Source organism: Procambarus clarkii, chromosome 19 (assembly GCF_040958095.1).
Source record: "Procambarus clarkii isolate CNS0578487 chromosome 19, FALCON_Pclarkii_2.0, whole genome shotgun sequence".
Taxonomy (NCBI): domain Eukaryota; kingdom Metazoa; phylum Arthropoda; class Malacostraca; order Decapoda; family Cambaridae; genus Procambarus; species Procambarus clarkii.
In genome coordinates, this window is record NC_091168.1 from 22023012 (window position 1) to 22051008 (window position 27997).

The 27997-nt window shown below is 36.5% G+C and overlaps 3 protein-coding genes across 15 annotated transcripts in view; 2 read left to right on the forward strand and 1 right to left on the reverse strand.

Annotated features, from left to right (window-relative positions):
* Positions 1 to 9206, forward strand: part of LOC123757550 (leucine-rich PPR motif-containing protein, mitochondrial) — a 44846-nt gene extending 35640 nt beyond the window's left edge. The window contains exons 1-10 of one of the 11 annotated variants that reach the window (XM_045741286.2): positions 129 to 194; positions 1214 to 1368; positions 2027 to 2126; positions 2352 to 2489; positions 2713 to 2908; positions 4108 to 4324; positions 4973 to 5116; positions 5326 to 5479; positions 7146 to 7305; positions 8422 to 9206. In XM_045741286.2, the coding sequence (XP_045597242.2) occupies positions 1274 to 1368; positions 2027 to 2126; positions 2352 to 2489; positions 2713 to 2908; positions 4108 to 4324; positions 4973 to 5116; positions 5326 to 5479; positions 7146 to 7305; positions 8422 to 8561 (1344 nt within the window). In that variant the 5' untranslated portion in view covers positions 129 to 194; positions 1214 to 1273 and the 3' untranslated portion in view covers positions 8562 to 9206. Of the gene's footprint in view, positions 1 to 115; positions 1369 to 2026; positions 2127 to 2351; positions 2490 to 2712; positions 2909 to 4107; positions 4325 to 4972; positions 5117 to 5325; positions 5480 to 7145; positions 7306 to 8421 lie in introns of those variants that run through there. The other 10 variants (XM_045741282.2, XM_069327134.1, XM_045741283.2 and 7 more) reach the window with 10 other exon arrangements.
* RpS24 (ribosomal protein S24) overlaps positions 1 to 18047 on the reverse strand; it is a 55672-nt gene extending 37625 nt beyond the window's left edge. The window contains exons 1-6 of one of the 3 annotated variants that reach the window (XM_045741291.2): positions 17966 to 18047; positions 15728 to 15796; positions 14760 to 14828; positions 13271 to 13411; positions 12909 to 13022; positions 10611 to 10650 (exon numbers count right to left, since the gene is read on the reverse strand). In XM_045741291.2, coding sequence (XP_045597247.1) covers positions 10648 to 10650; positions 12909 to 13022; positions 13271 to 13411; positions 14760 to 14828; positions 15728 to 15796; positions 17966 to 17977 — 408 coding nt within the window. In that variant the 5' untranslated portion in view covers positions 17978 to 18047 and the 3' untranslated portion in view covers positions 10611 to 10647. Of the gene's footprint in view, positions 1 to 10610; positions 12182 to 12908; positions 13023 to 13270; positions 13412 to 14759; positions 14829 to 15727; positions 15797 to 17965 lie in introns of those variants that run through there. The other 2 variants (XM_069327136.1, XM_069327137.1) reach the window with 2 other exon arrangements.
* A 2581-nt stretch (positions 18048 to 20628) lies between these two features.
* RpL14 (ribosomal protein L14) lies at positions 20629 to 27959 on the forward strand. Its single transcript, XM_045741292.2, has 5 exons — positions 20629 to 20743; positions 24820 to 24921; positions 26074 to 26151; positions 26732 to 26848; positions 27565 to 27959. Exons 1-5 carry the CDS (start codon positions 20729 to 20731, stop codon positions 27925 to 27927), a joined length of 675 nt encoding a protein of 224 aa, XP_045597248.1. The 5' UTR covers positions 20629 to 20728; the 3' UTR covers positions 27928 to 27959.
* The last annotated feature ends 38 nt before the right edge of the window (positions 27960 to 27997 follow it).

Sequence of the window (27997 nt, forward strand, 5' to 3'; positions counted from 1 at the left end):
GTCTTTTCCCAAATATTTTGACTGTTCAGAAATATTGTTACTGCAGTAATAAATAACTGCTTATTAAAATGGAGTCCCCAAGTGTGAGTCCTATAAGAACGATGGATGCACATGGCTTTAGAGAAACATTATGTTGTTGCTCCCGGGTGCTGGCTGCTTGCTGTTGTTGTCCCAGCTGTTGGACACAAGCTGTTGTTGGTCGTTGGACACTAGCTGTTGTCATAAGCTGTTATTGTGACTACCTGTTGTCATTGGTTGTTATTGCGACTAGCTGTTGTCATAGGTTGTTATTGCGACTAGCTGTTGTCATAAGCTGTTATTGCAACTAGCTGTTGTCATATGCTATTATTGCGACTAGCTGTTGTCATAGGCTGTTATTGCGACTAGCTGTTATTATTGCAACTAGCTGTTGTCATAGGCTGTTATTGCGACTAGCTGTTGTCATAGGTTGTTATTGCGACTAGCTGTTGTCATAAGCTGTTATTGCTACTAGTTGATGTTGGGGAAGTGCCTGGTGCAGCCTTGACCCTGGGTGGACGCCCGGCTCCTGCTCGGCTTGGGAGCCACCGGTTCACAGGACACCTGACACATTATCTGGGGGTCGACAGATAGTCTTCCAGCTGGTGCTGAGAGCTTCAGCGTTCACATCCTCAGGGTAGGCCAGAGGCTGTCAAGCGTCTGCCATACCAAGGTTACCCGCTGCAGGGCAAAGTTGTCTGTTGCTGACAGGCGAAGTTTTAGCCACAAGGCGTAGTAGAGGTTTCTACTAACAAGGGAATGCCAGGGCACATAATTTCCTGCATTTGCCATCAAATCAACCCTGGCCACTAGTTCATTGTAATTTTTTTGTGATTTCTGTTGCATCCTTGAACAGCCATAAATCTATAAGCCCTAGTTGTGCAGCAGTCACCATAAGGAGACAGAGATTATTTAGTCCTTTATGGTTATGGTTTTACCTCATTAGGCAAGTGTGAGCTTACTGTTTCACAGCTAAGGCAAACAATTTTGTTTAATTACCCTAGTGTAAGGAGAGCAACTGGAGTCTGGAATCATCGAGGTATCAATAGTGAGATTTCTAATTTGATCTGTGTGAAGAGTGGGTCTAGCATCCTCCTCACCAAGAGTATCCAAGAGTCGACAAATCTTTGGTGCATGGCATAGATTACTCCTGGATGCCACTTTATTTTTACCATCAGACTTAAATCTTATTCAGGAAATAAAGCAGGCATCATTCGGACAGAATTTGTTTAAATTTAACAACAACTAGTTAACAATGGCCTCACGATATGGATTTGTTCATACAAGAAACTTATTGAAGTCAGTTAAAAGTGGATGGCTGGATGTATATCCCTCTCAAAAATTTTCTAAGTATGTATATTTCATTTTATAATTAGAAATAAACAAGTGTGAACGTATGAGCATGAGAGAGGCAGCATAGCTAGATTACCACCTCCATGGATTTTTAAAGTTCGAGAATTTTATATAAAAATATCTGAATTGGGGAGTTTATATAGTTTTTGTACTGTATAACTTAACCTTTTCTTAACCTTCTTCTTTTCTTAAAAACTTAACCTTTTTCTTTTTACTTGATCACTGACTTAACCTTTTCCTTTTTACTTGATAACTGATTGATTGTAAAATAATTTACATAAGCACCTTAATATAGAGAGACTTTTTAAAGAGATACTTCTAATCAGTCGAGTTTGTTCTCGACTCACAATCAGGAATGCCAGGTTCGAATCCCAGGTGGGACAGAAATGATTGTGTTTATCCTCATGCTCCTGTTCACCTAACATTAAATAGGTACCCTGGAGATATCAACTTCTTGTGGGTTTGCATTCTAGACTGAAGTGTTTCTCGGGGACCACCAATTTTTTATTTTTTTTTTTATTTTTAGTGGAGGGTGGTTACTGTACAGTATTTGTTATTGTTGTTTGCAGTCAGTCTGGTACAGAATATTGCTTTCCTTTGATAATTATATGTTATTGCTGTACATTAATAACAGTTATGTATTATGACCCAACAGGTACGTACAATATGGTTCGAGAAGTAATGGCAATATTGCATATAGCTCAAGACTGGGACAGTCATTTAAGAAGAGTGAATACAACTGTCTCCTTCATACTGTAAGTAAAATGTACCTAAATATATGTTCATACTGGGCTATAATTTAGTGTGACATTTATAAGACATGCGTTCTCATGGTGACAAGAATGTTGTGACGCATATGTACATGCATTTGCTTTTTGTACATAAATTTTGTGTAGGCACAAAACTTTGCCAGTACATTTTCTTCATTTAAATTTTGTTAATGATTTAGCCTGAATACAAACAAAATGGATTGTAAACAGAGTGTGACTTCTGAAGTGCTGGATGATTACTTCCTTGAACATGACGCAAATGGTCTAAATATGCAAGGAACTCTTCGGATTTTACTTCTTTTGAATGCAACTCAAAATGACTCCAAAAGCGTATTGAGTCTGCTGAAGGTGAGAGTAATACTGCACTTAAATGTATGTTAGCATTTACCTCAATGTAATTTTCATTCTAAATATACTAGTGCGACAAATATACTAATGTAAGATTTTGTTCTCTTCTTTCATTATGTCCTCACTGTTATGTTAATATTTCAGTCATCAGGAAAAATATACAGAATATCTTAGTCTTATTTTTTCTCTTTTTTTTCCATATTTACAATTTTTTCTTTGACAGAAAGCAAAAATTAATGGTGTAAAACCCAGTGCTGATACAGTGACAAGCATTATAATGGCCTACATCAGAAACAAAAATATTGATGCAGCCGTCAACATGTACTCTACTCTTCAAGTAGATTATCCATCATATACTTTAGATCATTGCAAAATTCTCGACCTTGGTACACTTTTAATTGAAAATGGAAGAACCCAAGGTAAGCACATCAAACATTGGTGTAGTACGCAAGGATTTATCTCCTATTTTCTAATTTTAATCATTCTTCCACACAAAATTCAACACCAAACCTGATTTATCAGTCAACTTTTTGTGAACTAATTTTCTGAGAGGGGGGAACCCTCTGTAACTTCTCAAGCTACTGAGGGGCATCCTGAAATCATGCAGGACATCTTGTGCCCTGTACAATTTCAGGCCTCAGCCTATCCAAACCAAGCTTCAATTGAAAGAGGCACCATGGCCCCTTCCCACCATGTAATAGTTCCTGGGGGTTTGGAACTTTCCAAACCCCCAGGAACTGAATGGGGGTTTGGAAATGTAAGGGATATAATCTACCCCTTGCCCCAAGGTGTCTAACTCGCCCTCTTCCCTCTCACTCCAACTCTTACTCCACTACTTGGGTGGCCCAAGTAGTGGGAGTCTCCCACCGTAGTAGGAGTCTTTTCTCATTGATTGTCTCATTTGATTGAGTGACAGACATACATAGCAATGATCTCTTGAATCAGAAGAGGGCAAGGATCCATTCAACACCAAATACGAACATATAATTGGATCATGAATAAGAAAGTTACACATTGCAAGCAGAATTTACCTTTCCTTGGATAAAAGATTGGGCTAGAAAAATCAACCCCTCTCACAACTGCTGTATAATCTTTTAATATTGATTTAGGAAAGAAAGGGGTTTCTGATTTACAGGCATGTTATTTTTTTGTAAAATATTTGCTAAATGCATTTGTTGTATTCATCTAGATGTGCTTGTAGGACTGAGCATTAGCTTCCTTGCCCCACCTTTCCAACCTCTGATCAATTAATGTAGTGAATTTTATTCCTCGTGTTTCTCATCATATTTCCTTTTGGAAATTTTCATATTCAGGTCATCTCAACAGTTTCATATCATAGACCATTCCACTTGTAACTCATGTAATGAAGAAATAATTTCTAAGCGTTTTCTGACATATCTCTGGCTCGTGTGTGTGTGTGTCCAGCTTCCACCCCATTTCACGGATGATCTACGAGTACTGTTTGTAGGTTATATGGGCCCATTAAAATATGATGGTACTGTAAATAGTTTCCCTTGTTTGGTGCCTTCTTTTGATAATTACTTACTTTATTATGTTCAAGTAGATTTGCAACTGTATGATTTTTTAATCATTTTACTAATAAAATTTTTGTTTTCAGAGGCAGTTCAGATGTTGAAGGGACATTTGCAGTCAGAGGTTAAAGAGAGTTTTGATATGAACCTAATCAGGGGAAATTGCAAAAATCTCTTGATAGCATCAGCTGCAACCTGTGATTATGAGTTAACAAAACAGCTCTTCAATATGCTACTGTCTGGGGGGCTTGTGAAGCCAGACAATTTCATTGTAGTAACATTATTACAATGTAAATTGAATAGGTTGGTTAAACTGTTTTAAGTTATGTTCTGAATTCTAACAGTTTAATTTCATAATTAATCCTACTTTAATTTTGAATTTGAATTTTATTTAAATATTTTCTAGTGCTGATTACTGTGTCCCCCTACCTGCGACTTTCTCTAACATCTGTTTTGCACACCTGTTTCATATGACTGCATACGAAACCATGGTGCACGCAAAAAGAGGATCAGATTTTTTCTTTCTAACATTGTTGAAATGCATTCCCTGATCACAGGACAAAGTTCTGCAAATTTGGATCAGGTCTGGAACAATATAATCCAAATTTTTTAGGGTCCCCTGTATAGTGGTTACTATTTTTGAAGATATTGTTTTATGACTGTTGTATGGACAAATATATTACTGTACTAAGTAATTTTACACAAATATATTTATCTAGAATGCTATTTGTTGTAAACACTGTTATCTTGAATAACTGTCAACCTCATTGCAGTGAGGAAATGTAGATGTTTACCTCTCAGAATGTTTGGTAATATGTTTATTGTTTGTGATGTGTTTATATGTATGTATTAACACAATGTACTGAACGGGGTGAGAATAGCTTGAGGTACCTCATCCCTTTGTGTGTATTTTACCTCAATAAACTTATTTCAATTTCAATTTCATTGCAGTGGAGATTTAAGTGGTGCCATAGATGTGATAGAAGATCTTTATGAAAGCTATAACCTTCTTCCAAGAAGGGTGGAAATGCTTATTCTCATCATCCGTCATTTACAAAATTCAAATCAAAATATAGAATTACCTAATTTTGTGTGGTGAGTATAGTGCTTGACATCAATATTATTTAATGTAAGACATTAAAATCATTGGTTAACATAATTGTACATAAAGGCATAAAATCATTGCTAATATTATTAAGAATTTGATCAAATACTGTTTTAATATAAAAGCATTGAAGATTTGATAAATGAAGGTACAGTATGTGAGATAATTTATAAGATTAATATAAATTTGTGTATTTCAGCAGTGATAGTGAGCAATCTGTACCGGCCAGTGGTCTTCTGGAACGCATGTTTAACCTTATAGTTCAACGCAACAACTACAGACTAGCCCAACATGACTTGATGTTTGCTTGTTTGGAAACGGGGCAACCTGATGAGGCTAAACAAATCCTACAGGCAAGTTTCTGAGAGAACACTCTCAGTGGCTAATTTGTTGCTAGCTCCCCTAGGTTGTTCTACACATATCATGTCACACCAGGCACTTGTGAATCATTAAAAGCTTATCAGAGACCAGAGGTCAAAGAGTGGGCCACTCAGAGGCCAGAGCGCAGGAGATGCTAGATCACCCTAATCGAGAAAATGGCCACCAGAAAGGAAGAGCCAAACAAAATGCACAATAGCAAGGTAAATTTGAAGAGATCTAAAAATGAGACACATTGTGTGGGTATAAATTATTTGTAAGATGCTTGAGAATCATTTAACAAAAAGAGTGTATAAGGGTGAAATAAATGGATCATACGGTTGAAGCAGATGACTGGTTTCTTGGATGGAGTGGAACAATAACAAAAGAATGGGTGGTAGGAGGGGTAAGAGAGCCTGAAATAGAGAAAACTTTGTGTGGTGATACAGCCTCCAGAGAGAACCTGCTGTGGTCACCCCTTCATAACGAGCTCTGGAGATAAAATATGACATTGAGGCTCAGGGGAGAGACAGAATTTACCCTACAGTGGTATTTAACACATTATATTATATTATATTGCTACCAAGGCACATTCTAGGCAGATAAATGGCAAAAGTTACTTACTTTAACCCTTGCTCATAATGAAATAGATTAGTGGCCTACATATAATCATGATAAATTGGGAACTGTGTGTGTATTGTGACGTGATCTGGAATACAGCAGTAACTATTCTGGCAGATGGTGTGCCAAATACACATTAATAAAAAAAAAATGTAAAAAATCTGCTTGGGTCTTCTACTCTGTATCAATTCCGGGCAAAAACAAAGAGAGTAAAAACTTTAAACATTTAATATAACAAAAAATGAATAATTTTACACAAAATGATAAGTAACACTTAATTAAAACAAAACCCCTTATCCACTTGGCTTAAACATAATCGAAGAGAAATATATACATGTGAATTTTACGTTAATAACAAAGGTGAAGGTAAAACTTTATACAAAATGCTAAGTGTGTCTACCGTCACACATGAGCAAGGATAGATGCTGAAGCAGTGAGCACCTGGAGGGTAATCTGGTGCGCTGGATGCTGGCAAACCTTTATACACAGAACATGACGTCACTTTGGCATGAATTCTGGAGCTGTTGACTAAAAGCCAGCAAGATAACGACCATTATGATGGTTTGTCTGGCGTCGGGAGCGCTGGCTATATGGCAGATGTGCTGTCTCATGGAAGGTAGGGTGGAGAGGTGTGTCTAGACAATACGTATTGTTAGTACTGATGTTTCATGATGGAATCTGGTGGAAATATATTAATTTGCTTTCTCGGAATAGCATTATCTTTAATTACAAGAAATTTTAGCAAGAGATGGCAAGAAAGATTTTGTTATTCATTTTGAAAGACCTTGGTTTAAGGTAGTTTCTCTATGGGACAGATTTGTCCGTAATATAGTATATATAGTTCCATTATTTGGCCTTTACAGGGTGCATTGCTATACAGTATGGAGTAAATACTATATTACTGTAAAAAAAAAGTCTGAAAGTTCTTAGGCTTGGAATCATGAGTGACAGGATTCTTTTCATCTTTTGCCAAACAATTTTATTGATGATGAAAGTGGTTGGCTATCTTTTCCTATTATTTAGATTTAGGTTTTATTACAGAATTTAGGAGAGGAAGCTGATGTGAATCTACTGAATAAAATGTGCAAGTTGTATTCTAAGATGGAGTTAGAAGATCCTTTACTTCATCTTCTGAATATTTCTAAAGGAAATGATGCTGTTGATCGTCACAAGGTTTTTGCTGCTCTCCTTCATATATACAGTTAGTTCACCTTTTTATCATTGTGTTAAAATGCAAAATTTCTCTGTATATATATGTTTCTTTGAGGCATAGAACACAGATAATTTTATTGATTGTGATCATATACATTTAAGAGTGCTCCCAGTATTGTAAAATTAGATCTTTGATGTAGCCCATTTAAATATATTCCGCTTGAGTATTGCTGCCTGCAGTTAGTTTATTTGACATTGCTTTTACAAATCAAGTGCTTATTTTATTTTTATCTATAATGCTAGTAACACAACATTTCTACTGATATAACTATGTATGAAAATATCATATTTTCTTTTGGCTACCAAAACATAATTTGGATACATTTTATAATTAGTAATAAGATGATTTGCCATTTCACGCAACAAACTTTCAATCCATCTTTAAATGACAAAATTTGTAAACTTGTCATAGAAAAATTCTAGTTTCTATTGTTAGTATGGATGGTAGTACAAAATGTGAACTCTTGTAACCAAGAATTTTTTTATACCATTAATTTTGTAAATGGCCTGAAAATGAAGGGAACAACCAAATTTAACTTTCCTAGGCCTTATATAGTAATATGAATAGGCACATCATCAGGCCAGGTATGGTCATCAGGACAAACATCATAATATAGTACTTAAGCCACAAAGGGGGGCCGAGTAAATCCTGGAACGTAGCAGTGGTAGTAGGAAGCAAATGTGTTCAGGCATGGGGAAGGCAATATGGACCCCCACAAAAGAGGGAAATGAACAGGGCAGTTGTTACAATGGAAGGAGCCACACCAAGGGATGAGGTAGTCGCCACAGGGGGGCTTGAAACTCGACTCGGCTACAAAAGTGGAAGGGAACCAGGGAGAGCAAGTAGGAATAAAGCTAAACTTTCCGAGGTAACCAGTTAAGAATGACTGGCAGTTCGAGTACAGTACTGCTTTGCTATTATTGTGATTATTCTTTTATCATAGATTGTTGACTATTCAGGCCCTTTTCCATATTCTAAGACATATATGGTGCTAAAGTCTGCCTTTGATATTTTGTTGATTTGACTAGCAAAAGTACATCATCAACATACAAGCCATAATGTATGTATACTATTTTAGAAGATTCATAAACTTAATTGTTACAGATGTGCAGAATGCTGCAGAAAAGGGACTGGCTCTACATGCATCTATGCAAGAGGAGAACTTGTTGCCATCAAAACCCTTTCTATCAACTCTTGCATTACTTTTGACAAATAATAATATCAAGATCCCTCTTCATATTTAGTGATAAGGGCACTTTTCTGGGAGACCCCTTGGTGGCTCCCTGTAGCTACCTCACCGAGATTCCTCCATGCTATAAAGAATGTTTCCTATGCAACTTGATAGGAACCAGATTATTAAGAGACGAGAGGAAAGGTTGGCAAAGACTAGCGTCATGAGGCCATATAGCAAAAATGTAAACTAGTTTTCAGTGCATTTTGAATAATTTGTGGAGCTATTTGAAAGGTTCAAGGCTTTGGTTCTTGTGGACCTAGCAGTTGTCTGTAAAGTTTCCCAGACTTTCTAGCACTTGCCTTATTTGTTGCCCATGCCACAATTTTCGACTTGAAAATGGTCCAGGATGGACTGAAACATCATCTCTCAATCTTCTGGGGGTGTGGTTTGGTCGTCTTTATGTATGCTTTCCCAGTGAAATGTCATTTGCTCCTTGCACCTGAGGGGATAAGGCCAGGTTCTGGCTTTAGTTCAAACATAACTCCCACAACTGATGTGACTGCCGTGTAAGACTACAGGAAGCCACAGTGGTACTACCAGAAAGAGGAGTTTTATTACATTCAACACTGGGTTTTCTCAAGTGTTATTGTTGTATTCAACATATTTTATAATAAAATGGTTGTAAGAGCTACTACTGAAGTAAAACCAATGAATACTATCAAGTTTATTTCCAATACCTAATGGTTCCTTATGTCAATACAATAGACAATATTTTCAAATATTTATTAATTTGTCCCTTGGTGTATGATACCTGGGCGTAGTGACTCCACGGGTACCTCCTGCAAGTTGTGGTAGTATACAACCTAAATACATTCCAATATGTTGTGCGTAGACCTGGGCAAAACCTTATTTACCAGAGGGCCACTAACACTAGTGGCCTCGACAAGGACAGGAAACCGGTGGCTTGTCAAAGATCCCCCATTTGCCTTTATGATTTTTTCAGTTTGATAGTTTTTTGGCATTTACGACTGGCAGCTAAGCGGTTCCATGGATTTGTAAGCAATTATCAAAAGGTGGCACCAAGCTGGGAAGGCTATGTAGCACCATTAGAAGCATAGGTAAAGAGGCATCAGTTGTCTTGCATTGTTGCTAGAGCTTGAAACTGTTGCTCCTTGTTTGGGTGTTACATCTGATCTTTTGAAGAAATTTTCCAGTTAAACATCCTCAAAATTGTTCACTACTTATTTTAAAGTTTGAGAGATGTCCTTTCATGCCTAGTTTGCAATGTTAGCCCTCAACCATTCCCAAATGAGAGTTGACTGCTCTAGAATGATTTTTGTTGCCAGGTGTGGTACTTTCTCCAAAGCACCTATGTCCTCCTGAAGATGAGATCTCCATGCTTACAGTAATCCACATGGGAGCACACCAGATTTATACAATTTAATCACTACCTGCTTTCTTAAAATTGGGGCTTTCTTTTGATAATTACCTTACCATTTTCTTAAAAGTGAAATTTACACTCAATCATTCTAAGGGTTTAGTTGGCTTTTTTGACTGCTGCTCCTGTTGTGCAACTTTCTGTGAAGGATGGACTTTGACTCAAGGGTCCTTTTCTTCATCAAATGATATCTACTTTTCTTCAGACAAGTTATAGTTATTCAGTTACCGAATATGTGTGGTATTATCTCATCTCACTTTGAGAACAGGTTGCCTATTGACAACTTGTGTTAGGCCTGCTGACAAGACCACACTACTGTTCTCCAGGGCATGGCACTAATCTAACCCCACTATACGTAAAGTAATTATCAAAGAAGGCACCAAGCCGGGAAGGCTATGTAGCACCAAATCGTATTTGGTGCTACATTTGCTATTTGGCAATCAAATGTGCAGAATAATTAGAGGGCATTAAATATCACTGAGGATGCCAATAAGAGAACAGAAACGCATAAGGCGAACAATATTAAAAGTATCCGATTCACCAAGAATTCTATAATGGGAAAAGTGACAGCGGGGGATGGTCAGAAAACAAGACATGCTCATCCTGGAAGTCAGGATATTCAACAAGGATATGCACAATCCCACTATATGTAACAAAGCATAAAGGACAAGTTAAAACAAGTTTTGATATTTTACATTTATTTTCCTTTCCGCTACATTTACTGTTGGGAGAAAGAAAAGAACAAATTAGTTTTGTAATAATGCAAGTGATGAAATATAAAAAACAATGCTTTCAGTCAAACCAACGATTCATCCAAGATTCTCGTTCACCTGCATGTTAACTATTATAAAGAACACATCTTTATAACAAACTTTTATTCATCAGTTGCAACGAAAATATTTCGCCCCTAAAAATTGCACGGGTAGTTACAATTTTTAATTTGAATTTCATGTAGCTTTCTGTCGACCTGAATAAACAACCCTTATCAATGCCCATGAGAACAAGGTTGAGACCATGGCCAGGGAAAGAGAAGGAATGAGGTCAACTCTCTTTAGTCAGGTTTACCTGATTGATATTGTATCAGTCATTTGACAGGTAAAATAAAGATTTAATTCTAAAATTCAAAATCTGAGAAGTAAAGACTAAGACAATGGCATTAATATAGCACGGAAAGCAAATATTAAGATAATTTTGCTGCTGGACAAAGCATTAGAAGAGTTAGGGGTCATGGGAACCCATTAAAATTTCTAATATATTATGGCTAGTATCCCATTTGACTTGTTGAACTAGATTAGGGAAAATAGTGTTCAACATATCTAGTAAAATTTAATTTGCACACTTTGAAACTAGAGTTAAAAGTGCTTATTTGAGCAACACATTCCATTAATTTAAAAACCAGGGAGACTATGTAAGGTCTTTCTCTACTTGCAATTCATATTTCCTTCTTTGCACACATTTCTAAATTTACATTACAGTATATTCAATATTTTCCAAACTATAAATTTCTCATTTAAAATGTTATGTGCAGTTTGGCAATCAATCATCAGATCAATCAATCAATCATCATGCTGACAGTCTTGAATTAATTTTATATTTCTCTAACCTTCAAATTAATTGATTAACTGTTAAACCACGCTTAATAACCCCTATGTATTACTGCTGATACAAGAGGATAATCTGCGAACAGCTACAGAAATATGAGTATAGCAGTCTAGATACCATCCATAGGACAACTTGACTTGAACCTCTCCCCTGCTATTAATGAGCGATAAACTGAACTTCCAAATCCCATTAATGCCATTTTTCCATATGGAACAAAAGACACTTGCAAAAGCTACCTCAATAAGGGTACACTAGCAAAACTTGTCTTCAGACAGAGAAAGGGAATGTTAAATGCCTAAGCTCAAAACATGCGAAACAAATTGAAATAAAACAAAAATAGAAGGCCAGATTGGTGTTAAAATAAAGCATTAGAAAAGCAAACTACATGGCAAACCTTGTATCAGTACTGACTGATACAATTCAACAATTAAGTTCCATGGTAGAAAAAAAAACATCCTTAGTAAGCATCATACTTTGGTTAATCTGCCATTTCTCTCATAAATATGAACTCGTCCTGGCTAGCACGTTGCTAAGAATACCACCATTCATACCGCATTCAGGTGTTATATTCATTCACACATCATATTCCCACTACAACACTGTTACCCATCCGATGTGTGTGAAGAGGCCCAACAATGTTAACGTACCTTCTGCAAAGAAAAATCAAGAAATGTGATAAGCATTCTAGCAATAAATAAATAAAAAGCAGGACCTATTCCAAAAACTTACCTGTTACTAAAAATACTAAAAAATAAAACTAATACATATATAGGTATACAGAGCATGTATGTTTTAGGGATAACTGCTAAGCATAAATCTAAAAAATTCTACTTAAATACCAAATAAACTGTATATTTAATTTTCAGTACATTATCTGTAGTAGTTAAATTCATAACATGTATACAGTACTGTATTAACTTATTAGCTCTATCCTGATCTTACTTTAACAAAAGATGTGTTAAGTTAAACCAGTAATTAATGTTTATCGAATTGTATAAATTTCAAATAGCCAAATATTTTGAAAAATCTGTATATTTGCAGAGCAATCAGTCAGCAGACATGGAATAGCAGGTTATCCTTAAATCACCACAACACATGCATGTGCATGCAATTCCAAAACATATATACAGACACTTTGCCCTCAATAAATTGTGACTACAGCCTGGAATTCTATTTGACCCTCCCCTTCCCCTTCATCTGCCAATTATTTATGATTATAGAATTAAAATCCATGTAATAAATTAAGTACCTTTAGTTTTGAATGTTCTAAATGTTGATGTGTCAAACAATTACACAAATTACTGAGATCAAAGTGTATATAAATAGAGAACATATAGAGCATGATAAAAACTACCAGCCTTTGTTGACAAAATCTACCTTTTTAGTGGCAGCAGCCATCTTGGCCTTAGCTGTACCACGTGCCTTCTTCATTCTGTTCTTTCGCTCTTTCCTCTGCTTACGTGCAGTTTTCTTCACTTCTATCAATTCTTGCTGTAAGTGAAAGTATAAATATAAGTTCCAATATATAAAACACCAAACAAAACTCTTTAAAAAGCATAATTCAGATGATATACTAGCTTCATGTATCGTCAGTCGGCAATTCCTATCATAAAGGTTCATCATAATTTTTTTTAAATTAAATAACAGATTTTAAAGATATGGTCAAAATGCTCTTTACTAAAGAACTGGCTATGCAGTACAGTGATTGCCATTTTTTAACAAAATTAGGAAAAACATACCCTTGCAAGGCGATATTTAGGCTCGATCTTCTTTGCATAATCAAGGGTATCATATACTAGAGCAAACCCTGTGCTCTTGCCTCCACCGAACGCAGTTCTGAAGCCAAAGCAGAAAACAACATCACCAGTTGTTTTGTACATCTGAAATATTTGACACAGTTATAGAAACTTTCAAAACAAATACCACAAAACAATACACACTTCTTGAAGTAGATAAGGTACAGTATTGCCAAAGTAGATGGAAAATTAAATGAATCCATAAATAGTTCAAATGCTTATCATTTGCATATGTGTAATGTACACAAACATTGAATATCCATAGAGGACATTAATAACTAGCTGCATTAGTGGTTTATCACTAGGAAAGACCTAAATGCTCAACAATTTTATCAGTGTACTGAACTGATATAATGTCACAATTAACATATTTCATAAATACAACATTTTCTCATATCTGGAGCTGTAAATGTCATACCCAGCATCACAATACTCTTAGAACATTATATGCAAGAGCTCAATACCATAAATTCTTAACATTTTCTATACAATTACTGTGGTTCCCCACTTGACGGGAATAAGGTTAGGTTCTTTGGTCCTGCCTCTCAATTTGTTCAGGATATTCAGTACTGTAGTTTCTAGCAGTCTCCCATCATATTTATCCTAAATCTATTGCTATCACTAGGTGGAAGAAGTCCAACTTATTGCATTATTTACACATTACACAAGGTTCACATCAGCTTCTTCAGGGCTCCAGCAAACAGATGCCATTAAAAAAAAAAAGTGGCACCATTCCCACATGTGAAGGCATCAGTAATGCGTGAGCAACCATGGTGCATGCAGCACGAGCCAACAGCACTGCTGTTCCCCTTATTACCACAGCATTGCTTAATGTAATAATATAAACAGTGTGACTTATTATTTTGCAATAGTATTTTCAGAGCCTGACTGATACTGTACAATATTCAGATATCAGTGAACACAATGCTGTACATGATGTTCAGAGCTAGCCAGGCAGCCACACCACACTGCTATTGTTTGGTCCATCCAAGCATCTTGAAATGACTTAAAAAGAAAAATGTTTATGTAATTATCTAAGATAAGGTCTGATAAAGACCTTTTGTGCCCTCTGAAATGCTTTTGCACTACCACTCACAGGATGAGTATGGGATGCACAATAAACTAGCCGCCTCCGGCGATAACAATCAATCAATAAAAGAACTTATGCGGAGTTTAATAATTATGCCTAAAACTACTCCAAATACATCCTGGGTTTACATCACCCATGTCAATAATCATGTGGCATTCTCAAGTTTCCACATGGAAACCTAAGGGGGGAAACAATCCACAAGGTAATCCATCCCAGAGAGGTCTAAGCTAAAATTAAATATGCAAGATTTGACTAGCATGAAGATATGCAAAATGTTGCTAGAGTGGAAATTTATCAAATGAAGTTTAGCAGAAAGAATTATATAACAGATATGCACATTACCTTAGCTAGTTTTTCTCTGATTTCCTTTTTAGGTACTGTGGCCCTATCAGGGTGCAGGACGTCAACAACCTGGAAAATACATCGGTAAGGTTAAATTATAAGAAGTATTCGGTATGACTTTATAGTACTGCATTAGGGTATATGTATTTGACAAAAGTGAAGGAACAGTGCCCGTCACCTTGGGCCTTTAGCAATCAAACATTAACCAAGCAACAAATGAACCTGTGACTGTACCAAGCAGTCCTTGTTGATGAATAAAAAACACAGGTCCTACTGTAAAATTTGTCAGTGTTAACTCTCATGTTTATGCTCCCTTACCAATTTTGGGCACTACCAGTGTGTTGGGCCAAGCACAGATTTGCTTAGCAATATTTTACTTCTAACACATACTGCAAAGTTACTATGCATGGTAAAATGTCCAATTTGATATCTAACGAGTACTACTTTATGACGGTATTTACAAAATGCAACAAAAGCAAAATAAAATAAAGGAGACAATGCAATCTCCGGATGGCAAACATGAATTATATGGTGGATGGGTGCAAGTTAATCAGTAATATTAAGCATGCACAAATAAGAACAGAATGAGCATTAAAGTAAGAAAGCTTGGTCAGAAATGTTGAGCCCCAAAATCATCACAAGGTAACTGCAAGGTGGGCCTTTTGACTTAAATAAGCTAGGTTCTATTTAGATAACCAATTTCACTACTTTATCCTCTTTTTTTTTTAACTTAGCAGTTTTGCTTCAATGCTAGACAGTAAATTATCTCAGTCTGCAACTCAGTTGTTGGATCTGACCAATAACTGAATGAATGACTGCAAATACACCCTCATCCTTGACAAAGTGAAATGTCCTTAACAATGGCACACCAGGATGAGACCATGGAATACAAGGATAGGAATTCAGTCAACTTCAGGATACGAACTTCAAATTTAGCCAGTAGAATAAAAATGATGTTACACACATACCATTTGCTTCCTGTTAAGAAGCCGGTTGGTGAGGAACTTCCTCGTCCGGATGGTTGCGGTGGTCTCCGACTGAAAAGGAACAGACATGTATCAGCAAACAATATTTCATAGGTCAAAGCAATAAAATTCACACTGTAAATAAGACAGTTTACCAATTAATTTTAAAACCTACCATTAATTTTAAAACCTACCTAATTTTACCCAACCTAATTAATACCAACAGAGCCTAAAAGCCTAAGTTTAGTTAACACTTCCTAACATAACACTACACATAGTTTGGATAGACATTAATTCGGACAAGGGGAGATACAAAAATTATATTGTGTGGAGTGCTTGGGTAACAGGTTGTTTAACAAGTTGTCATATTGTAAGAACCTATATGCAAGGGGCATCCTATAAGAGAAAATTGCAGGCAACTCCTGTTTATATTATACAGTATGTCAACCCAATACATGGAATGATCCTTCAACCCCACATTTTTTGATACCAGCAACATGTTGCCTAAATCTACAACCCTATTTCCAAACCCGTATTTAATTATTTAATTTAAATCCATTGTCTTATATATGAAGTATCAACTTACTTTTTCATCTATTTGTATACTTCATGAATCCATTAACACTTCAAAATAAGAAGCCTCTGTTAAAACTATAATTTCCCGAGCTCAAAAGCTTACACTTATCATTTAACTTCATTTGTAAACATCTCATCCATTTTATCTACAAAACTAGCTACTGTATGCCATTTTGAGACAGTATATATGCAAGTTCAGAATACGATGCCCTATTTTGGTGGCATTAGTAAATTTACTCAATGTTCATCAGCCCAGACTTAAATTCTACATAGACTAGCAGTTACTCCACCTTGCTATTTAGTTTTCCATAAGGTAAAGAATCAAAGGATTGCAAAACTGTCTAGGTTCATAATGCTACAACCACTCCCAGTATGATACTTATACATTTGTTATACATTGGAACTCCTTAAAATGCAGTGACATTAATCCCCCTTTTTTTTTGAACGGTGAACAAATGTTTTAATTTATCTGAGCAACTTTCCCTACAGTAAATTGACTTATTAAATCAACACAACATTTGCAATCTCCATGATTAGGAAATTTTCTGAAGATGCAGATATTGAATGTGATTTTTTTTAATTTATAGGACCCTGGCAAAATCCCATGACTTAAGGCAATACTTTCTCCATGGCTTTAAACTCTTATACAGAACACCGCCCATATCTTTTGTCAGCTACACGATTTACAACTTGCAACTTTTTGAAAAATTAGTACAATATGTCATTGTCGTCAATGGCTAAAAATTAAATATGAATACGTATGTTCTTACACCAATACGTATAGCATTTTGAACCAAAATAAAGTATAGGAAGCCTGATGCCAGTTAAATGTGACGAACATTTCCTCAAACAGTACAGAAAATTGATGGAAAGTTCTACCATTAAGAAACCTTGGAAACTTGAGGATTAACTAACAAAACTTTGACAAAGCACGACGATTGTGTATGTAAGTAGCACTAATACAATGTAACGTCGTATCCAGTAAATTCACTATATATTATCACCAGAGCTGGACGGAGGCTAAATAACAGTGGGTTTGTGAATTTGAGGCCTATGAATGTGTCTAGGGTTAAGGCCACTAAAATGAAAAATAATTCATCGTCGGGGGACAGAAAGCCAGAGTGTATTCATACACAAGACTTATCACCCTCTCCCCTAAGATGCAACCCCACACTACAAGATGACTAACTCATGAGTACCTACTTATTGCTAGGTGAACAGGGACATTAGGTGAAAAAGAATTGTGCCCAACCATTTCTGTCCCGCCCGAGTTTCGAACCCGGAATTCTCGCTTGAGCGTAGAGAACGAACCAGACTGTATTACCGGGACCCCTTAACTTCCTTACCAGCCAGAAAGTATACTTTTAAAAATGAAACATTCTGTATTAAAGTAAATTCTCTGTATATATACATCGAGAAGGGGGAATAGACTTCTCGGCTTTAAGAATTTGGCTATGAGAATTATGGCACCCCAAAGTCAAACCGCACTGGTTTGTTTACAAACTTTCTGCTCTTTACAAATTACAATTTACAGGTTAATCTTAACTTTACACCCTCGCTTCTTGACGCATATGAAACTAGAAACACTTAACTCATAAATATTTCACGTAATAGTCCAAAATTTAAAAGGATGGTTCAAATACAAAAAGATATGAAGAGACCTACCTCCTTCACCATGGTCCCGGGTCTGGCTCAGGCTGAAAGGGACGGTAAGGACACTACCAAAATAAATACCACACACGGAAAATATATACCGAATAATAATATAATAGTTTTAGAATTTTACACATGATTTCATTGCATAAATTTATAAGATTACATGCATACAAATTTATGCAGAAAATATATACGGAATAATATTTTAATATTTTTAGAATTTTACATATGATTTCATTGTATAAATTTATTAAGGACTACATGAAAAAAAACATAAGACTTCTGTTGCAGTTATCATGTATTCTAGAGTATTGTATGTTGTCAAAATAAATACCACACATGGAATGTATGTATCTTTTCTGGCTAGTATTGTAAAATCAGTTAAAAAATCTCATTACACTATATTTACATTTTTTATTAACAAGCTTAGGTACTCACCTAATTGTGCTTGCGGGGGCTGAGCTTTGGCTCTTTGGTCCCGACTCTCAACTGTCAATCAACTGGTGTACAGATTCCTGAGCCTACTGGGCTCTATCATACCTGCATTTGAAACTGTGTATGGAGTCAGCCTCCACCACATCACTTCCTAGTGCATTCCACTTGTTAACTACTCTGACACTGAAAAAATTCTTTCTAATCTCTCTGTGGCTCATTTGGGTACTAAGTTTCCACCTGTGCCCCTTTGTTCGTGTCCAACGCTGCATACAGCAGTATGACATGAACCATAGTCCGGCTGATCACGTACCCATTTTAGGTGTTTATCAAGTTTAATTTTAAACGTCGAAAGAAGTCAGCTAGTTATGGTCTTTAGCTAACTCATCAGCTCTATCATGCATTCGGAGGCCAACATGAGATGGACTCCACATGAAATGGACTCTGTTACCATCATTAATAATTTTTTTGTATTTGTGTCCAGCTTCAGACACGAGCATGTCACAGTTATGTCTTAAAGAGTTGAGAGCAATTAAGGATAATAAAGAGTCACTTACAATTACTGTATCAAGTTTGGAGACTTGTACACATTTCAGTGCAAGAAGCAAGGCAAATAGTTCGGTCTGAAGGGTAGAGGCCCAGTTGTATATACGGACTCTCCACTCAAAATATAAGTCATCGCCCATGGTCAGGACAACTGCACTTCCAGCTGCACCCGTGGGGCGGTGTAGGGAACCATCAGTGCAAAATAATTAAGAATGTTGTAACATCTATTATATAGAGGCTCCCAGTAGTACAGTCGGGTTCGTTCTCGACTCACATTCCAGAATTCCGGATTCACATACCGGACGGCACAGAAATGGTTGGGCGGGTTTCCTGTCACCTCATGACCCTGTCCACCTAGCAATAAATAGGTACTCAGGAGTTTGTCAGCTTGGGGGACCTCGATATATACCTAACATATAATGTATGAATAAACTGGCTGCCTGTTCCTCGACACAGTGAATTAAACAACGTTATTAATACACAGCGGAACAGTTTCTGAGTCTCATTTGACAATAACAATGACAGTTTTATTTAGGGAATTTATTTATTTTGATTTGTATGGATACCATCTCACAAAGGTGTTGTTCAGCATTATGACACGGACAGTGCAGCTAAAACTGCATGTGATAAGCCTGAAATTAAGTTGGATATGGGCATTCAAACTCTGTCGTAAAGCCGCAATATTTCAGGAAATTAGGGATGCCAGAAGAGCAGTTACTGACACTCAAAGACTAGAAAGCACGAGTATAAAGAGCTATGACATGTTTACAACCGAGAATTATATGTACGGGCAGCATAAAACATCCTCTAGATAGTGTGACATTGTAATTGCCAGAATTAGGCTGGGATATCGATATATATGACAGGTGGCTGCAGGTAATGAATTCCCCCAATGGTGAACACTCCAATTGTAAACTATGTGAATAAGAACTGGGACATACTCTCCAACACTATATCTGTGACTGCCCTGTTATCAGTGACTTCAGACCAAATGGTATGAGATACTTTGAGCTCTGTAACTACTTCATACACTCACGAATATTGGAAGATATTTTTTGTGCTCTACCCAGAGTTTGCTAATGTATGCTGGTAGGCTAAACTATACCCATAGGTGGCCCTCGATATAAGTCTAACGTGTATAAATACACTCCGGCTGCCTGTCCCCTGACAGAATGAATTAAAGGCATTATGACACAGACATAATAGTCGGGCAGACATGTTTGGGCAAGTTTCTTTTCACCTGATGCATCTGTTCGTCTGGCAGTTAAATAGACAACTGTAATGGATTATATACTGGGGAAGGTCACTAGTTGACCAAGGGGAACCTCAGTACAGCAAGCCTCAGTACAGGTTTTCACCGTTTCCGGACAATTGGAATTAGAAAATTTATTATATATTTCATCGGAGGACTAGGCGGAAAAATATCAAGATTGCACTTGGAAAATATGTAGAGACTAATAGTGCAATATGTGTTTAGATTTTACATATGATTTATGTATATAAAAATATTTAATAATATATATAAAGGAAAATAAATGTTGTAGTGATTTATTAAATTTTACAAATAAGTGAAGCAACCAAAATAAATACCACTTTCGGAAAATATATACCAAATAATAGTACAATATTATTCTAATTTCATATAAAATTTAATTTTCTAGCTTTATAACAATATATACGAGTAAGAATAAACGTATTATAGTAGTTTATTAAGTTTTGCAGGGAGTTGTGTTTACATGTAATAATTGTGGACGACGCCTTTACGAGTCCTTCATCGGTCAGCAGCGGGCAACAATGAAGGCCAAGCCGGTATGATATATTTATCTCTGTTTTACTTCGCCATCTTTGGCTTTCATGTTGATTGAAGCAGCGCAATATGTGTGTTAGATATTCAACTCTTACGTGTGTTAAATGTGTTCAAGTTAGATGGGAATTTAAGACGAAAATTGAGCAAGACTGGTTACTTCACAACCAAGTTCCATTTACACCTCGGCATGCTTGGCTCGGCCATGGGTTGGGGACGACAATAACATTGAATAAATAATTCGCTGAAGTTCAGTTTCATTCACCTGAAGAATACAGTATATCATGTCCTGTGATAGTACTCGGTATGTAGTGACTGTGACGTGCTTTAGACGCAGTTATGTGTAATATTGGATTAAAGTCTTGCATTACAAAACCTGTGTGGCACGAGTAATATTTTCACTAAAGGTAATGGTAAGCAAAAAGATCTCTGGACACAACCAGAGCTCAAGTGACCTCTCGCAGTATTTTAATAAACAAATTTGTTAGTTTTGTTAGCTTTTTAAACAATTTCGACGTAGCATAAAGACTTTTACCCAACCCCCACAAGGGTGTGACTTGTGCTCCCACAAGGGTGTGACTTGTGTAGTCACATTTTTGAAAGGAATATCGCCATAGCTTGAACAACTCTATGAATAGTGACCAGCTATAGCAAAGTACAAGACTAGAGCCGACGGACATAATTTATATTATAAACTCGTTACAAAATCCTTTGTAGTGAGATACGGCATAAAGTCTGCTCAGTCCAATCATTTTCTTTTAGTTCGAGTCCCAGAGCTGAAGATAAAATGTTGTATGTACTATTTGGTAGACGTTTTGTCTGCCTTGTGTTTATGTATTGCAATGTTTATAGGTTGGCTTTAGAACAAATTGCCCAAATTTAATGTCGTGAGCAAAATGCACATGTGGAGAGCGGAAAAACCACGTGTTCATGAGTAGGGGAGTTTGCATTGTGCCACTAATGCATTTTTCAAGTAATATTTCTCGGAGTGTGTGTTTGGGGGATCTTAACACTTTCGCGCTATCTGGACGCGCCGGCGCGTTCGGTTTCGTCTAACGTAAACGCATAGTGGACATAAAGTTATGTCAACTTTTAAAATATTTGTATAAAATTCAATTTTTATCCGATTTACTTTGGGTTTGTTTCAAACTGCGCGCTATGAGGCTCTCTTTCTCACCACTAGGCTGCATGGTACAATAAGTTCATGAAAGGTGTGGATAACGTCGATCAAATGGTATTTTGTCCCAAACGGGTTGCAGGTGGGTGACTAGCCGTTTATACTGGTAATTCTTCCCCCATATCATGTATTATATGCATATGTCTGTTTAGGGAATTTTATTCCGATCAATATACAACCAAAAATAACTGTGTGCAACAAGTATAATCTTGACAAACATAACAAAAGTAAAAATATTTCGTGTGTGTTTGACGCTCACTGATATGTTCCAGCGTTGTTTTATATTTGTCGCTATTCTAACTTACGCTTTGTTGATATTTTTTACCTATGGGCACATAGAACATTCTATTGCGAACACATTGACATAAAAATGAATGACGTACATAGAAAATTAATGTCATGAGAGTGAAATAAGTATAAACTTTCAAAGCGCCGTGCGTCGTCCCGTCACCGATACCGGGTAACAATTTCACCACTTCCCACACTCTTGCGGGCGGGCTGCATCAATATTCAACGCTTATATTCATATCACCGTGTTGGGAATTTCATTGCGAGTCCATTGATACCAAAATTAACGCTGTAGAACAAGTGTGGAGGTGATTATAATCCCAAGAGTAAAAACATTTTGTTGCTGATGGGCGCTCACGGCGAGTCATCTACGTAGTTATTTATTTGGTGCTGGTATCCCTATATGTTTCGTGACTTATTTTACTAATGTTCTTCTAGAGAATTTTATTGCGAACACGTTGGTACCAAAATGAAATACGTAGCATGAGAACTAAGGTCAGGAGAGTAAAAAGAGTATACACATTTTTGTTTTTACGCTTAAGCGATAAAAACGCAGCGCGCACATTCGGTTGGCTGAGTGACCTTTGCGGAGAGCGCGAAAGTGTTAAGCTGGCAAGACTTTAAAAAAAAAAAAAAAAAGCGTGCCGTCTGAAGAGCTTTGACTAGTACATCGGGCAAATTGGTGAACAGTTGTTGAGGATGGGTCCCTGACTCGACTACACCTATATTCTTTCTTCTTTCTTTTAAATTGTCCTTTACATCCCGATGCAATTTCCTATTTCAACTGAGGTTTTCATCTCCATGAAAGATGCTGCTGCTTTACTGATACTCGCATTACTGTATCCTTAAAAATAGGTACTTTCCTGTACCCTTATTGTATTTTAATTAAATTTTTTAATAAATCCTGAGAATTTATTCATAATGTATAGATATCTACTGATAATGTGACATTCTTCTAGAACATTCTATTGCGAACACATTGGTACAAAAATGACATATGCACATCGAAAACTAATGTCAGAACAGTGTACACTTTTCAATAGGGATTTCGCCGATGTGCCGTTGGGTGTGCGGTAACAGGTAACAATTCGGCCACTTCCCACTCTTGTGGGTGGGCCGCGATCATGATTCTATATTTATATGCGTATGTACTTGTAGGGAATTTTATTGCGATCTCAGTGATACCAAATATAACGCTGTAGGACAAGTGTAGGACGACCCCGAAAAAGAGTAGAAACATTTCGTCGCTGTTTGGCGCTCACGGCTAGTGATCGACGTAGTTCTTAATTTGGTGCTGGTCTAACTCATGCTTTGGTGACATTTTATACGTATGTTCTTCTAGAACATTCTATTGCGAACACATTGGTACAAAAATGAAATACGTACACCGAAAATTAATGTCAGGACAGTGAAAAGAGTATGCACTTTTCAGTGTTGTCGCTCGATCGCCCGAAACACTGTGCGCACTGGGGCTAGTTATTTTCCTTCTTGCTGGGAGCGCGAAAGTGTTAAAACTGTACAGTATGTATTATTATACCTAGGTTGTAGGTATATTGGTTAGGCTGTATTGGGCTTGGTTGGATTAGGTTAGGTTGGGTTGAACATCCATTGGTAAATGGATGTTTACCATCCATTTACTGTGTACAATGTGACTTTCATCCATTTAGATTGTGGTTGAATTTTGGACCCCATACTATGGAATGGACATAAATTCAAATAGCACAGCGCCCTGCGCAGTACAGTGGTTAAATGCATTCAGCGAAGGCCAGCAAAATTAATCCCTTAAATTAGGAGCCTTCAATATGAAGAGATCGACAAAACTATTTACATTCTGTAGATAGGCGAAAAGTTAAGGGTGATCTGATTCAAGTGGGTGAAAGGGCATACAAATCTGGATATTAATAAGATATTGAATATTTTGACAAAAAATAGAACACAAAACAATGGATATGAATTGAATAGGTTTAGCTTTAGGAGAGACCAGGGTAAATACTGGTTTGGAAATGGTTGATTTGTGGACCAAGATTACTGGGTAACAATAAATGTGAAATCACTTGATTGTTTCAAGCATGCCAGTATGTGATGGGTCAGAAGCAGTGATGCATAACACCACACAAGCTTCCCTTGCTGTTAGTCACTTGTTTCATGTTAAAAGATAAAAGTTGAGTAAACTAATTACAATTTTCCTTGTTGAAGAATCTAGGACACTGAACAATAGTTCCTAGCTCCCATAGTCTGATTTTTTTGCTCGTGTGTGTATTAACGCGTGAAAAAATCATATTAAATATTAAACAGAAAAATCAATGTTTTAGGATTTGAAATTTCTTTTTAATTTTTTCATATTGTCAATGACTGATACTAAGTTCCATATGTAGTATCCATCTTGTTGACTTGCACCATACAGTTAATTGCCCAATGGAACTAGCTAATGTGTTTAATATTAGAGTAAAATTTGGAGGGTGCATAATTGTTGAAAGGCCTTGTATTTATTGTACCCCCACCAACTCAAATAGATTTTTTTTCTCCCGTATTTATAGGTTTGATGGTTATTTAACTTTCTTTCAAAAATATTTAGTTCACTTGCTCTATAAACTACTAATATAAATTTTTTTTCAGACATTCAGAAAACTTGTCCAAGTTGGACGGGTAGTCTATCTCAATGAAGGGCCTTACAAGGGCAAGTTGGCAGCAATTGTTGATGTCATAGATACCAACAGGGTAAGTTCTTGGATTACTGTACTAATGATTAATTTTGTTACTTGTACTAAGTATTCTGAGGATTTTGAATCATGTAGGTTTCCCCTTCACAGTATTGTTGTAACATTTGATTACGGAAGATCTTAAGGTAGGCATTGCTTAGGTAACATAATTAGAGTAAAAATGTTTATAAGTAGGTCGAGACTGGCTTCCGACTGAGCTCGGGGAAGTAGAACAACCGAGACCCTCTAGGTATTCTCCAGGTATATTACATGATCTTCATCCAGGCTGTCTTCTTGAGGATTGTGTCATTCCACAACTTGATGATAACCACCTCCACTGCCTGTACCCAAGATATTAAACAAATTGCTATCCGACGACTCCTTTGACTTCTGATTCAGTCACAATTTAATCCAAAAATCCTTATTGGGCTAATCAATCAGTGTAATCCTTATAAATCCAACATTATTTTATTTAAGAACATTTATTTCCTAACATTTGATGATAATTACACTTTTTGAAAATAGAATTTAAGTGATCAATAATTTATGCACATTTTAAAGTGTATAAATAATAATATATAGATATTGACATAATTTTAACTGCAGTGGCCTGCACTGTTTATCCAGTTTAGTTTGTAAATGAGTAAAAAGACTTCACGTACTGGTGAGTGTCGCCAAAGGGCGACACTATACACTGGTATACACTAGTAAAGTTCCCATTGTGAAATGTGAAGTGTTCATAAGCACAGTGATAACAGCATGTTGTGTACTATTTGCTCCACCCCCATTTGTATCCAGATATATTTTGCATTTATGGAACTATAAATAGTTTATAGTTTCAGGATGTGTAAAGTTTATTTAAATTTCAATAGGGAAAAGACACTATTATGAAGCCTGCCTCATAATGTTATTCTAGAGTATTTAGAGTTAAGACAAGATACCTTCCTTGATCAGGTGAAATTGATTACAGTATTGTCCTAGAATTTTATGTACAATATTTAAAAAAAATTTCTTTGTTATTTAACAAAAATATACTTTATTTTGCAGCCTTTGTTTGTGGCAGACAGATTTAAATCTTGTCATTACTAATAGATTTTACTGGCATGAGAAGAATGTTATGTTGGTTTAGAGCAATACTATATAATACAGATGTAATTTTTATTTTTTCTAGGCTTTGATTGATGGCCCGTGCACTGGTGTCCCTCGTCAGGGGTTCAAGTACTCTGAAATGTTTCTTACAAAGTACTTGGTGGGTATGAAGAATTTGTTTTATGCTTATATCTACACAAATTATTTAAATTCATATTCATTCATAATTCTTGATTCTCCTGGATAAGTTATATTATTCCTGCAATGCATGCACACTTATCCAGTGGCAAGCTTGGTTGCCTTTCCTGAGGGCTGCAATTCCATTAGATACATTCCCTGACAAACTGTGCAATAAAGACGTTAAAGAACACAATAGCTCTTTCGGCTTGTGCTCAGTGACTGACTGTGGAGTTTATATGAAGTCCTGAAAGTGACGAAGGTGGGCAGGGGAAAAGTGCCAAGGTACCTTGGCACTTTTTCCCCTGTGGAGTTTTATTTCCCCTGTTGATTCCTATGAAATTTCTCTGCAATGCATTTGATGGCACTTTTACTCTTGACTAAACATCTTTCCCTAGTCATCTAACAGTAGTTAAAAAGTTTGCAAGGATATATTAAGTATTTGTTATATTCAAAAATATTATAAATGATTCAAATATGGTAGTTCAATGGAAGCTTTAATATTTAATGATTTTTGTTGTTAAAGGTATTTAATTTTTATTAATTTCATTACATTGTTCCAGGTAAAAATAAACCGCAGTCAGAAGTCCAAGTTCGTGAGAGTTGCCTGGGAAAAGGCCAGCATTGACCAGAAGTTTGCAGATTCATTGTGGAACCAGAACTTGAACAAGGATGTCTTGGTGAGATGCTATAAAAAAAGTACTGTACTGTAAAGTAAATTATGACAACCTTTTATTTTTCAGGCGACATTTCATATCATGTAAAAAGTGTACTTCAAAACTTTAATTCAGTCATATACCCAAATACATCCAGTTTAAATTTTAACTGCCATTTTTTTTATACAAATTGAAGTATGGAGCACCCAGTTTTAAGGTGCAGCGGGAGTTTTGAACAATGTTGCATGCCTCCATTGCAAATAAGGAACTCTAGTGCTAATGTGCTGTCCAAATCGTTCATAGATGACTTGCGCACCGGTCAGGGTGTTGTAGGTGGCAGAGCAGCATCCTCAATGCGATCCACTAAGACTACTTCCTCTAAGGCTGGAGGCTTCGTCACACCCTCCCGACGATGACAACCCTCTGACGAGAGCCTTGGTGGCATTTGGCTGCTGGACATGCACACACAATTATCTGGATTTAACCACAGTTGATACAAAATTTGGAGATTAGACCATGAGAATTTTGAATTATTTGGAGGTGCCAATATAATTTTGTTAATCTAGTTACATGTCTACTGTCCTGAATATTAAGGATCTTGACTTTTGGGACTTGAACATATATATTTTTCTGGTAAATCAGGAGATTTGTCTTAATTTTTTTAAATATTGATGATAGGTTACTAGAATTTGCTATGGTACGGTATTTTAAAGGTCGTTTCACACTGACTGTTATTTCAGCGTTCCAGCATGACTGATTTTGACCGTTACAAACTGGGAAGGGCCAGGCAGACTAGGAACAAGATTGTCAAGACTGCATATTTCCACATTAAAAAACATGACCTTCGAGCAAAGAGGAAAGCCCTAGTCAGGTCAAGGGCTGCGTTGGCCAAGAAAGAGGCGCCAAAGAAGGAAGAGGTAAAGAAAGTTGAGAAGGGGAAGAAAGGAGAAACCCCCAAGAAAGGAGAAGCTCCCAAGAAAGGAGAAACTCCCAAGAAAGGAGAAGCTCCCAAGAAAGGAGAAGCTCCCAAGAAAGTAGAAAAGCCCAAAAAAGCTGAACCAGTCAAAAGTGACGATAAGGGGAAGAAAAAGAAGACAAAGTAAACATTTGCTGACTAAATAAAGAAAAAACATTCTTTTAGTCTCTTATTCTCCTTTACCATAGGTAGTACAT